At 36.6% G+C, this 13449-nt stretch overlaps 1 protein-coding gene across 3 annotated transcripts; it reads left to right on the top strand.

Moving 5' to 3' along the window:
- The first annotated feature begins 2610 nt into the window (after positions 1-2610).
- On the top strand, positions 2611-7111 carry LOC137732385 (nucleobase-ascorbate transporter 6). 3 transcript variants are annotated; one of them, XM_088687951.1, is made up of 16 exons: positions 2989-3073; positions 3220-3358; positions 3556-3690; positions 4033-4130; positions 4255-4431; positions 4526-4626; positions 4926-5001; positions 5113-5172; positions 5309-5493; positions 5587-5683; positions 5796-5882; positions 5984-6042; positions 6154-6245; positions 6319-6396; positions 6488-6648; positions 6750-7111. In XM_088687951.1, exons 3-16 carry the CDS (start codon positions 3579-3581, stop codon positions 6966-6968), a joined length of 1602 nt encoding a protein of 533 aa, XP_088544077.1. In that variant the 5' UTR covers positions 2989-3073; positions 3220-3358; positions 3556-3578; the 3' UTR covers positions 6969-7111. The 3 variants fall into 3 exon arrangements, with proteins under 3 accessions (XP_088544079.1, XP_088544076.1, XP_088544077.1); XM_088687953.1 differs by lacking the exons at positions 2989-3073; positions 3220-3358 and adding an exon at positions 2611-2772; XM_088687950.1 differs by lacking the exon at positions 3220-3358 and having other exon boundaries at positions 2946-3073.
- The last annotated feature ends 6338 nt before the right edge of the window (positions 7112-13449 follow it).

Here is a 13449-nt window from a genome sequence, read left to right as displayed (position 1 = left end):
TCCGTCCAAACTCTAGTTACAATTAAGTAGAACCAAAACATTGTTGTATGATCAATGTTTTAAAAGGCGAAGTCGAAACCAAGACGTTTCATGGATAGCCTCGTCTAGGCAATAGCCTCGAGGCATGAGAGAGAGAGAGACGAGTTTTATAAAAATTCTGCCCAAAATGACGTGTTTTGGATTTGAGAAGTTATTTAAAACAAAAAAAAAATTCAAATGCCTAAGTGGCGCCTCAACAATGCCTCAGCTCGCTTCGTAAACGCCTAGACAAGTATATAGTCCATTCGTGCTAAGCAAAGACGTTGTCTTGATAGCCCTACCTAAGCTTGTGAATACTAGATTTTTACAACATTGCGTGTGATTTTGAAGATACGAGGTTAGAGTATAAATTCATCTGTGTGAAGTTGGCAGTTGACACTAGAAATAATAATGGATACTGAAGGTGGTTGGATGGAATTGATGGGTTTACATCTACATACTAAGATTGATTTACTATCTAAATTCCAAATCTGCATAGACGGTGGCCATCCAGTCTGAAAGGTCAAAGCACAAGTGACCGTTTTCAGAATTTCGTGTTGCCGAAAGACAACTTTGAAGTTTCCTTTAGGGCTTTAACAAAAGATTGAAAATTATGACAACTATGCTTATGCCCAGCAGGCTACAGCTTTTAAGGACAAAGGAGGTTTCATTTGTTGAACTATCTCCTAACGAGCCAAAAAAATTTAAGTGTAATCAAGTGTATACGAGAAAAGAAATAGGCACAAAATGATAAACATAGTTGTATTTAAAATTCTATTTCTTAATAAGAAGAGTATAAGTTCTTAGTGTTTTCATCTGAACAATGTTATTGTCCTACCGTGTACAGACCACAAAATTTCCATCTATTTTGGACCACACCTTCATCTTTCGGTCCCACTCAATTGTGTTCGGTGCCCTAAATGGCGGATTGGACTTAAGAATCTCTCCTAAGGACATGAGAAGCAGTTGCCATCCCTCCCATTTTTACATGGCTGACGAGTAAGCTTTTCTAGTTTGTTACAGCTATTTCTCTTTTATCTTTTTCTTCTTTTATAAAGTTGATTAATTTATATAATGTTTTGGGGTTACGGAAAAGAAGGTAAAGATGGGGCCTTTTGTGGGGACAAAGAACTTCTTCAGACTCATTGTCGGGTTCAAAGATCAAACAATTTGAACTACTCAAATTGAATCATACTGTTTTTATTTAATTTATTTCGCTAACCTACCTCTAGAAATTAAGAACTTAGATGTCTCTTTCACACAAACCAATATCTGAATTTTTTTTATCTTTAAGCTCCGAACAGTAAGTTCCGAATCCTTTTGCGCTGCTTGCGAATACAAAAATTTCTGATGTATTTTAATTTTTAACTTCACTTAATTACTTGAAAGGAAAGTGAGAAATCATCACTGAATTGACACCAACCACACTCGAACTTGGTAAAAGACAATTTCAATCTTTTATCCACTGAAAATAATGGAAGCTTCACATCAACCAATAATTTAACTTAATTTAATTTGATTTACATACGTGGAACTGTTTGATTGTTTGGAATTTTGGATATATTCCCACGCAAATTCCAGGAACAGAAGTTAAGGACTAACTACGACATTTATAGCTATTTGGGTCACTAATTGGACCATTTTCTTTGGCATCTTGTTCTTCAATCTTGGTCATTCTTCAACCGAAACTACCAGCATCCCCCCAAAGTTGATACATCAACAACAGCTTCACATTTCTTGAGGACTACGGGGAGAGAATCTATCTTACAACTAGTTGTATAATATAGTAGAGTTAAAATTTCCCCCTTTAAATCTTTAAACTTTCTCAAATGTGAAGTCTTAAGTGTTCGTCGCATATGTACCTAAGTTTAGTTGGAACTTGGATCCAATGTGAAACTTAATTTGGAGAGATTCACTCACAAAACTAGTTTTATTTACAAATATGTATTTTTAACATAGGGGAAGGTCATCAAACTAATATTCGGACAGTCTCATAACTATTACGCATCTTCATGTGTTTTAGCTTTCTAACATCTCGTAATTAATTTAGAATAATATCAGTTTAGCGTTTGAGTTGCATGTAGTTCTTTTCCCGCTAGGAAACCAGATTTTGAGAAAGTAAAATTTGCTTTGGAGTTGAGGAAAAGGATCCTCGGCATATCCTTTTCCTGGGGATTCGGGTGATCTTGTGATCATGATCATTCATCGTACATTGTGCGGTCAGTTTTCATTAGGTACTATTTATATTTAATTTTAAATTTTAAATGATTTCTGATCGCACGATGTACAATGAACGGTCATGATCACGGAATCCCCAAAAAAATGATACTCTGAATCCTTTCCTTGGAGTTTATATGTGAGAAAAATGGTGGCATTGTCCCTCTAGGAGAGATTTTTCAATGTGACAATCACACGAGGTGGTACACTACGTGTCTCTATATGAATGATGAGTTATGTGTGTTAAAAGGTATAACTTAAAAATTAAAATTTTCCACCACTTGCATAAAAACACGTGGTATACCAACTGTATTCCCGTCACAACTAAAAATTTCTCATCCCTCTACGGAAAGCTCAGAACTTGACCGTCCAAGTGTCATATATCGGTATATGAAAAAGCCCTGAACCGAAAGTTCACTCAGACAAATCGAATGAGACTTCGATACTGTCTATGCAGTTTGACAAGTACACTGAAACAAAAGGACTGAAGGTTACTGATCACTCTCATCAGTCTCAGAAACTCCTGCAAAAACTAAGGTATGGAGAAAAAAAAAAAAAATTTGACCTCTCTTCTCTTCTCTGCAAATTTCAATATTGTAATCTGCACACTCTGCAAAATAGAAACTTCTTTTACCCACTAAATTTAAAAAAAAAATATTATACAAAAGAAGGAGTTTTCTTTTTCTTCCCAAAGAGCTTTAATGGCAATAAAGATTAGTAAAGATGACGGTGGAGAAGCTGCTTTTACACGAAGCTTCATCCTTACGTGATTCAGGAAAAAGAAAGACGATCCACATTACAAAAATCAAAGATAAATATTTGAAGAGATTCCTTTTGGGTCAGAGAAGTATTTTTATTTTATTTTTTTGAGTTTAATTTTTTTCTTTTTTTAGCTTTTGAAAGAGGAAGGCTCTCAATTTCCCTCCTCCTTTTGCTTTTCAGTTTTCTCCACATCTTCACACTCACTTTAATGTTTTCTTGAAGCCCAAGTGGGACTCTTTTGAGTCGTAAACCTCTCTCTCCATCTCACATTTTCATCACAAAGTTTTTAAGACCAGAGTTTTGGAGTTTTTCTCACTGCAAGAACTTGTCTTCTGTATTGTCCATTTAGCTTCTTCAAAAAGTAAGAATCTTTTGTTTCTTCCCCTGTAGCAATAATCCTTGTTCCTATTTTTGTAAATTTTCAAATTTGGCAAGTGTTTATTTTAGTGGGATTCAAGTTGGTTTTTGGTGCTTTGAGAATTTGGGTTTTTTATTTTTATTGTTTCTAGAATTTTGGTTATGCTGAGTGACAACCTGATACTTTTGGATTTCTTGAAGAGAGAAGGAAACAGGAGAAGAAAATGGCAGGAGGTGGACATGCACCGCCGCCGAAACAGGAGGAGCTACAGCCTCATCCGGTCAAAGATCAGCTGCCAAACATTTCCTACTGCATTACCAGCCCTCCTCCTTGGCGTGAGTGCATAATTCTCTTTCATCGTTGTTGACATTTTCTCTGTTAAAAGGATTTACTCTGCAAGTTGGAGTCGTTTCGTTTGTTTAATACGTTGTTATGCCGCGCCAGTGGTGATGTTAGCTTTCGTGTCGATCATCCCGCGTTCAGTTTTATGAATCCCAGTTAGAATTTTGTTTTTGTATGTATGCTTATGTTCTGTTTGTTGGGTGGGAGTGGGACACATTTGGAAAAACGAAAATTGTTCACCTAGATAGGTACTTATTTATTCATTTATACTGTTACGAGCATTTGTTTCCAAACGTGATTCTTGTGCTCAATTGTGGAATTATTTCTCTATGCAGCTGAAGCCATCCTACTTGGTTTCCAACATTACTTGGTGATGCTTGGCACAACGGTTCTTATTCCCACGTTCCTTGTTCCTCAGATGGGAGGAGGAAATGTAAGGCTTTTACATTGATAGATGCAATTAACCATTCTTGATCATTCTTCTTTCCGAGATGCCAACCTGTTCTCGGATCATGTGACTCTTGGGTATCTGACAAATTTTTCCACCTTCCATATAGGGGGAGAAAGCGAAAATGATTCAGACTATACTGTTTGTTGCTGGATTAAACACATTGCTTCAAACATTCTTAGGGACTCGTTTACCTGCAGTGATTGGAGCATCTTATACCTACGTGCCAACAACCATTTCGATTATCTTGGCTGGTCGGTATAGTGACATTGTGAACCCCCAGGAGGTTGTTTCATTGGAATCTCACCTGTGCTTTTCTATTAATACTGTGTTTTACATCAATGTAACAGCGTTTGACATGTTCTATGATGGGTATGCAGAAATTTGAGAAGATAATGCGTGGAACCCAGGGTGCACTTATTGTTGCCTCAACTCTGCAGATTGTTGTTGGCTTCAGTGGCCTTTGGCGCAATATGGCAAGGTTTGTTAAACTTCTGCTGTATGATTAGACTTAACCAAGTGTTTTCAGTTGCATTGTTGTAATAAGTGCATTTGTGAGCCTGACATTGATTGTCTCTTTCAAGTTTTGCTTGTTCACTGAAATTGCCAAATTTACTGTCAAACTACAATCAAATGAAACATTCATGAGTACATGGATTGCGATTATGGTTTTAAACTGATAGCACATATTGAGCTGGTACTTTCATTTGTGCTTTATAATGTGACAAGCCTCTTAAACATGTGTTGTCGATTAATTATTGTTTCTTTCTACTTGTCCAGGTTCCTAAGTCCGCTTGCCGCTGTTCCTTTGGTTGCTTTGTCAGGCTTTGGGCTATACGAGTTTGGTTTTCCTGTGGTATGCGTCTACATGTTCCTTTGTTGTGACGAGATTACCTATTAAAATGTTGCTTTTTTTCCACGCTTCTTTCATTTGACTAAGTTATTAACTTTGGCTTCGGATGTCTAGTTTGCAAAATGCGTGGAGATTGGACTACCGCAACTCATCATGTTACTGATATTTTCTCAGGTATTCTTTTGTCATTTGATATTCTTTTCCTTCGTCCATTGTAGGACTTTCACAACAGTATTTAACAATAGCCACTGGGGATCACCTCAGTAGAAACATTTGTATGGAAGTGTACTGATCTAATGAATTTCTCCAGTACATACCTCACTTAATGCGCAGTGAAACACATGTCTTTGATCGCTTTGCTGTTTTATTTTCGGTGACCATTGTGTGGATTTACGCTCACCTGCTTACTGTGGGTGGGGCCTATAAGAACACAGCACCCACAACTCAATTAACCTGTCGAACTGATCGTGCTGGTATTATAGGTGCTGCTCCATGGTAATTCTCTTGTGGTGCTTCCTTCTATAACTTATGATGCTTTACAGTACGTCATTGTTCATTTTCAATGCTGATTGTTTAATGCTTTTTCAGGATAAGAGTTCCATATCCCTTTCAATGGGGTGCTCCCACATTCGATGCTGGAGAAGCTTTTGCAATGATGGCTGTTTCATTTGTTGCCCTTGTAGAGGTCTGCCTACCTCTATTCTTGTTATCGTGGATACGTTAATATTTGGACGATCAAATTGATGTATCATTCCTTATGATTTGTTTGTCGTAACGTAAGTTTTATGGTTGAACAGTCCACCGGTGCCTTTATTGCTGTGGCAAGGTATGCAAGTGCAACTCCACTGCCACCTTCTATTTTAAGCCGCGGTGTTGGTTGGCAGGTAATCACATACGATTGCATGTTTCATACTTCAAATTTCAAGATTATTCTTTATAAACTTAGCGAACATATTTATTCTTCACAATGTTCTTTTGATTTTAGGGAGTGGGAATTCTTTTCTGTGGTATATTTGGCACTGGGAATGGAGCTTCAGTATCTGTGTAAGATTCTTTTGCACCCGTACATATCTAGAAATAACCTTTAGCAATGATTACCTGACTATTGATTATCTTCCCGATTGGCCTGAAAACTGTTGTTGAATTTATCTCCAGTGAAAATGCTGGTTTGTTAGCATTGACACGGGTTGGTAGCCGAAGGGTGGTTCAAATATCAGCCTGTTTCATGATCTTCTTTTCCATACTTGGTAAGTGACTTACGGTACAATTCCTGTGTTATCTTTCTCCTTATATGTGCACTAAACAAACATCGGTTTTCAGGAAAATTTGGAGCTGTCTTTGCCTCAATTCCGGCACCCATCATTGCAGCATTGTATTGCTTTTTCTTCGCTTATGTCGGTATGTGTTGCCAACTGATGGGTCCGCTTTTGATACTAGACCTTGTCGGGAAGGTTGGTTAATGTATTTATCCATAATTGTCCATGAGCAGGTTCAGCAGGTCTTTCCTTGCTTCAATTTTGCAACCTCAACAGTTTTAGGACAAAGTTTATCTTAGGCTTCTCGATTTACATGGGCTTGTCGATTCCACAATATTTCAACGAATACACCCTTGTTAAAGGGTACGGCCCCGTGCACACTGGAGCAAGATGGGTACGAAACAAAACCATTCCTGTCCATATCATGTTTCTTGTCTCGGTCCCATGCCTCGTGCAAGAGATTAGTGACTCATTTTTCCCTATGTTATTTTGCAGTTCAATGATATGATCAACGTTCCTTTCTCTTCCGAACCATTTGTTGCCGGTTTCTTGGCGATGTTCTTGGACATCACGCTACACCGCAAGGACAACGCGACAAGGAAAGACCGTGGCATGCATTGGTGGGATAGGTTCCGATCTTTCAAGACGGATACAAGAAGCGAGGAATTCTACTCCCTACCTTTCAACCTTAACAAGTTTTTCCCCTCGGTGTGATTATATTCAAACTATGTCAAATGTTCCGGCATGATCCCATTGTCCGTACCACACTAGAACATGAATCTTGTTTTCCCTTCTTTTCGTCTACTAACATTAAGGAAGGACACAATAGTAGTATAAATGAAATCTCTGTTCCAGCATTGTAGCAGTTTCATACAAACTCTGACTGGAACAAGTTAAATGGGCTTGCATCTGGCCTTTATGGTTCGAAGAGATTTTGGATAAAAGGAAAGTAGCAGCGGATTATGTCAGTTAATTAAGAGAGTGTGTTCGGCTAAGTACTTAAATATTTTTAATCAGCTTTCAAATACTTAACTGAACAAAAGAAAAACTGAAAGTGCAGAAGCCTAACCATATGGACATGGCAATGGCACATGGGTTCTACCACCATCAACAAGGACCTCACAGTGACCTAAATTAGAAGCAACTTCTGAAGTTTCAAAAAGGGACAAGGAGTCCTGGAATTTGGTTCCATTCCACAATTATTTCTGAACAAATTAGGCAGAAAATAAGGGACAGGGACACCACACGCCCAATGGGACCTCCAGCATTTGCTGCATAGGCCATGCCAGCAACCTCTCTTCGCTAACCTCTTTCGATACTTCATATATGTGTCTTAACAGCTCTGTCATGAGCCCTGGTGAGTGGGGGAGGGAGACACTTGGCCATCTCTCTCTTCCTGTACCTCTCGTCACGCAACCACATATTTCCGAATATATGTTAGAATCTCTCACGAGCCACACATGTTTCCAATTATTTGTTAGAATTTCCCATGAGCCATACCTCTCATCACATTAGGACCTTCCAATTATATGTTAGAATCTCCCATATATAAGCCGAAATAATCTGTCACATTCATGAAGTGTAAGAACTAAGAAATCCCAGCTGTATCTAGGGCTTTGAGCTTACACTCCTGTACACCATGTAGAATAAGCTTCGCAGGGTAGACAAACCCATTTTGTAAAAACAAACGAAATAAATTTAGGCCCTTAAAATGAGGAAAATTGCACGGAGAGGGCCTGATCATGTCACCGGTCATGTCACTCTTGTAAAAGAAAAAAAAGAACTTTAACGAAAAAATTTCGGTATTATGCATTTTAACAAAAAATCACATTTGTACACTAAAAAGTCAATCTTGGTACTATTCACTTTAGTCTTTATTTTGTCCTTATCGTTAAAACTCAAAATTTTCAAATCTTTTTCATTAGTTTTTATGGAGAAAAAAAAAAGTGATATTCACACACCCCATTTTACTTTTTACACACCCTTCTAATTTTTGGCCGTCGGATGAGATGAAATGAAGAAAATCAACAAATAAAAATTAACAAATGGTGTGTAAGAAGTAAAATGAGATGTGTAGATAACACATCCTAAAAAAAAATACTGAGTTATTTTTTTTTGGTCAAAAAAAAAAAAAAAACTGAAAAATGAGTTATTCAATACTAGTTAATATCATCCACCTCACGTAGGAATACGATCACCAATACACAAGGTTTCACTTCTTATAAAAGTGCTTAACTAGCCACATTATCATCAGGCGATCCTACTGAAATTTCCCTCACTAATGATGCTTTATTTACTTCAAAAAAGGCATGTATACAAAGAAACAAGAAAGATCACCAAGAATTTTCAGGAATAACAGATGAGGAGGTTGTTCCTGATAAGGCAAGGATTCAGCCTATTATGTTCTTGATGTGTCTCAAAAAATCAAGGCAGACCCAAATGTTGATGTGATTTAACCAAAAAGAATCACAAGGGTGACAAGCTGACCACCACAAAAATGGTTGTGTCAATTTCTATTTCATCAGCACCATGGATGGTATCTTTCTGCCTATCAAAATAATTCAATTCAATCCACTTGTTGTTTCTGACATGCAGATTTATGCCCAAGGAGCCATTGCTCTCATAAATCATAAAAGTTTGAAAGAGAAAAAAAGAAGCGTACACATCAAAAGGTGTATGGAGCAAGACTGTTTCTGCTTAGTCACGTGAACATAAATATGTTTATATCCAAATTATCCAATTGTTCTTGAGAGTGTGACATAAAGAAGGGAAAAAAGGTAAGTGTTCAAACATTGGTACCTCTTTCACTAAGTAGGGACTGAATGTTGCTGACCAATCATATGTGCCAATATAAAAATTATTCTGTTAATTAGAGTATATATTATTGCAGGAGTATTTATAATTTCAAACATTTCTCGAGCCTATCAACTATCGTTGACCAATTATGATCTTTAGAAAACTAAAGTTGTCAAAATGTTAATCCTGATCAGATTCTAACATATCAAAATAAAAGCTTAATCTCTTAAGGAAAGATAGAATTCCTTTTTTACTTAAAATATTACTCAAGCGAGGCTGCTGCTTAATTAACAATATTGATACATCTTTAATAGTGGTTTAATATCACCTTTAGAAAAGAAAAGAAAAGAAAAGAAAAGAAAATCCCCTCCTCTAAAGTATGATAATCTTTTCCCAACCAAAGTTATATCCACTGAGAAATTAAATAAATGAAAATTGATCCACTAGGTGGAGTGCAATGGAGATGCTGCACTTAAGAACCACTAGATGCTACACTATTGGATTAAATCATATCATATGCTTTTAATAATGTGTTCTTGTAGAGTCCTAGGAGAACATATGACAAACAAGCACTCAAGTTTGGATTATTAGGACAAAATGCAATTTGTAGAAGAAAAAAAAAACATTTTATTCTAAGGTTTATGTGTAAAATTTGGTTACCATCTTCTAACGCCAAAGTTGATTGGTTAAAAACACTCCAATGCTTAAGTTAGTAAAATGTGATTAGATGAATTGACATGGGTTTGGGCAAGTAAAATGAGATTAACTCTTAAGGGGAATAGTGATCCCTTTTACAAAGGTGAAAATGGGAGAGGTCATCACTTCTGCTGAAATATTTTTTTCTTTTCAGTGTGCCAACAATACCAGATACACTAAGGTCATCTCCAACCTAAGGGTCCAGAGTGTCATAAGGCTGAAAATAACCCAAAAATCGTCTCCAACCGAGGGCTAGGCCAAAGAGCTCATAGAATCTGAGAGGGCCCCACGAAATCTGAAAGGGCTGGAGGGCTGGCTGGCTAGCCAGAAAACTGATTAATCCTGTCGGTTATAACCGACAAGAATACATTTATTGTACTTAATATAAATGTATTCTTGTCGGTTAGGAATTCTTAAAAAGAATTTTGAATCCAACGGCTAGCTGACGTCAGCTAGCCGTTGCTAGCTAGCGCCAGTTACCGATGGATTCATTTTTTTTTTTTTTTTAAATCTATTTTTTTCCTATAAATACCGAAACCATTCCTCACAAAATTTTCACCATTCCTACACCATTTCAATTCTCATATTTTCCTTCCTCTTTCAAAAATCTATCCTTCATTTTTTTTAATAATTTTGAAATGGCCTCGTCTGCAGTGAAAGGTAGGGCGTGGACTCGAAAAGAAGATGAAACTCTTTGCAAGGCTTATAGATGGGTGTCGGAAGATAGTGTATTATCAAACAAATGACAGTGTTTGGACTTGTGTGTCCAAAAAATACTTAAGAGTTCTATGAAGGCACCATTCCAGTGAATATTTGAAACCATGAGAGTTGTTCTTCAAGATGGAAGAAACATCTTCAGCCAAGTTTGAACAAATGGCATCAAACATTGTTAGCAACCACAATTACTATGATGAAGTAAGTGTTTTCACAATTTATTTTAAATATTTAATTATATTACATTTAATTTCATAAATTAATTTCCTTTAATTTTTTTCTAGGTACACCAAGCGGAGGAATTGTATATGGATAGCAGCTCGAAACCCTTTCAGTTTCACAGTTGTTGGGAAATTTGTAAAGGGTGGGTGTTATTTGAAAATCCACCACAGAGAGCTCATACACCGGTGTTCAGAACTGCATCCTCAGCTGCAAATATGGATGAAGATGGATCTCCAACTATTCAACAAATAAGGGTAGAAAATTCGTCTTCGGGTGAAGGTTCCATACCTAGGGCTATGGGACGAAACAAGGCGCGAAGGTTAAAGGAAAAGGGTAAGGCAAATGATGATTACGTCGCTCAACATGAAGTGGCGGCCTCAATGCGATTATTGGCGGAGCAAAAAGCCCTTGAGGCAGAAGAAAGGAAGTGTAGGCATGAAAAACAGACCAAGCAAATACAAGAAGAGATGGATGATAAGAATATGGAAAGGAACACTTCGAATTACACTCCAATGAGTAAGGCCTATTTTGATAGGAAAAAAAAAAGAAATTATGAGCTGACGGCAGTTGTTTACCTCTGGCTATACTCCTACGATAGCAGATGATGAAGATGATGTTGATTATGGATATTAAATTTAAGTTGTTGTAGTAGTTTTTAAATATAAGTTAATGTTGTTTTCGAATTTAATTTGTAGTTTTTAAATTTAATTTGTCATTTTTAAATTTTAGTTGTAGTTTTTAAATATAAGTTGTAGTTTTTAAATATAAGTTGTAGTTTTTAAATTTAAGTTGTTGTTTTTAAATTTAAGTTGTTGTAGTTTTTAAATTTAAATAATAAATTATGTTTGGCCATGTGGCCCTCGGTTGGAGACGGTTTTTTGTGACAGGGCTAAAACGAGCCATATGGCCCTTTGGCCCTCGATTGGAGACGGAGGCAAATATCTTGAAGGGTTAGAGAGTTAAAACGAGCCCTCGGTTGGTGATGGCCTAATCCAAGCAGAGGGCCAGAGGCCCGAAAATAGCCTGAAATGGCACGAAAACCGTCTCCAACCGAGGGCCAGGCCAAATGGTTCGTGGGTCCCACTGGGCCAAAAAAGGAGAAAATGGCCAATCGGCTGGCCCAACCCAAGCAACCAGCCAGGCCCGTGCCAGGGCGGACGTTTGAATGCAACGACTAGTGCTAAGTGCTGACGTCAGCTAGCCGTTATATTTGAATTTTTATTTTTATTTTTACAAATTTTTTTATAAAAATTTTAAAAATTCTATTTTTTTTCCCTATAACTTCCTAAGCCAGTAAACAACATTAAATAACATTAAGTAACATGAAACAACATTAAATAACGTTAAGTAACATTAAACAACTTAAAAATTATACAACATAAAAAAAAACATTTAACAATATGAAACTTAAACGACATTTTTAAAAACATTTAACAACATAAAACTTAAACGCCTACTCCATGCTTATTTTGGCCCAAAGATGTGAAACAAGATCCTGTTGTAGGTACTTGTTTGTGGCACGAGAACGTAAACTTATTGAGATTCCTTATCGACAAGAAATCTGCAAAGCTACTCACACACCGACACGTGACTCTCGAAATCCGAGACGTAAAATTATTGAGATTCCTTATCGACAAGAAATCTGCAAAGTTACTCACATATCCACATGTGGCACTCAAAATTCGAGACGTAAAATTATTGAGATTCCATCTCGAAAAATTATTGACAATCCATAACGTAAAATTATTAAGGTAATTTAATTTAAGTAACCATAGTAATTTAATTAAAATACTAAATTATATTTGGCCCTATGACCCTCTGTGGAGATGATTTTTTTTACAAGACTATGGGCTGGTTTGGTATTGCTGTGCTTTGAAAAAAAGCTGCTTCTGCTGTGCTGTGAGAATAAGCAGCTGTGAAATAAAGCAGCATAGTGTTTGGTAAACTTTTTGTAAAAGTGCTTTTGAAAAAAAAAAGCAGTATTAGAGTGTTTGGTAAACTTTTATGTAAAACAGATGTGAAAAAAGTCGGTTTTTCAAAGCTAGGTTTTGCAGCTTCTTGTTTTTGGCTTTTTTTCATCCAAAACTGTGAAAAAAAGCTGAAGCTGAGTGTTTACCAAACACAAAAACAGCTCCCAGCTTTTTTTTATAGCAGCTTTTTTCAGAATCACCTCAGTACCAAACCAGGTCTATGTTTGGCTTATGACTCTTTGACCCCTTGATTAAAGATGATAAAAAATATAATCATGCATTGTTTATTAAAATATTAATTTTTTGAAGAGTTATAGGGTCAAAGAAAATCATTTGGTCCTCCTTCGATTGAAGATGACCTAAGAGATTCAATTCACATTTCCTAAAATCACTTGTATCAAAAAAATTAAAATCGCCTAGAAAAGTCAGTAGGTTGACTCTCAGTCAAGCGTGGCACAAATAACATGCAATTATGACTAGCCCTCACGTTTTGACCCTTAAATTGGAGGGCACCAAGGAGGAAAACCATGGTCCTTAAATAGCATTCACATGCTTCACTACGTGATCCTAACACTGTTCCGTACAGTGCGTCTGCAACCCAAAACGCAAGCTTATTATATATCCGCCGATCCGTGATATGACTATTTTTTCCACAACTTTTAACATATATTTTTATCAAGCTCATTGTATAATGTATTTTAACAATTCGAAGCGTCTATCTTTTAAAATATAATTCAAATATCATCTTTGCAAAAAATTGAACAAATCTAAAACCATTAAAACATTCATTTGTGAAA

The sequence above is a fragment of the Pyrus communis genome, chromosome 16 (assembly GCF_041283825.1).
Source record: "Pyrus communis isolate YQ-2024b chromosome 16, ASM4128382v1, whole genome shotgun sequence".
NCBI classification, from domain to species: Eukaryota; Viridiplantae; Streptophyta; class Magnoliopsida; order Rosales; family Rosaceae; genus Pyrus; species Pyrus communis.
This window is presented reverse-complemented; position numbering and strand designations above follow the sequence as displayed.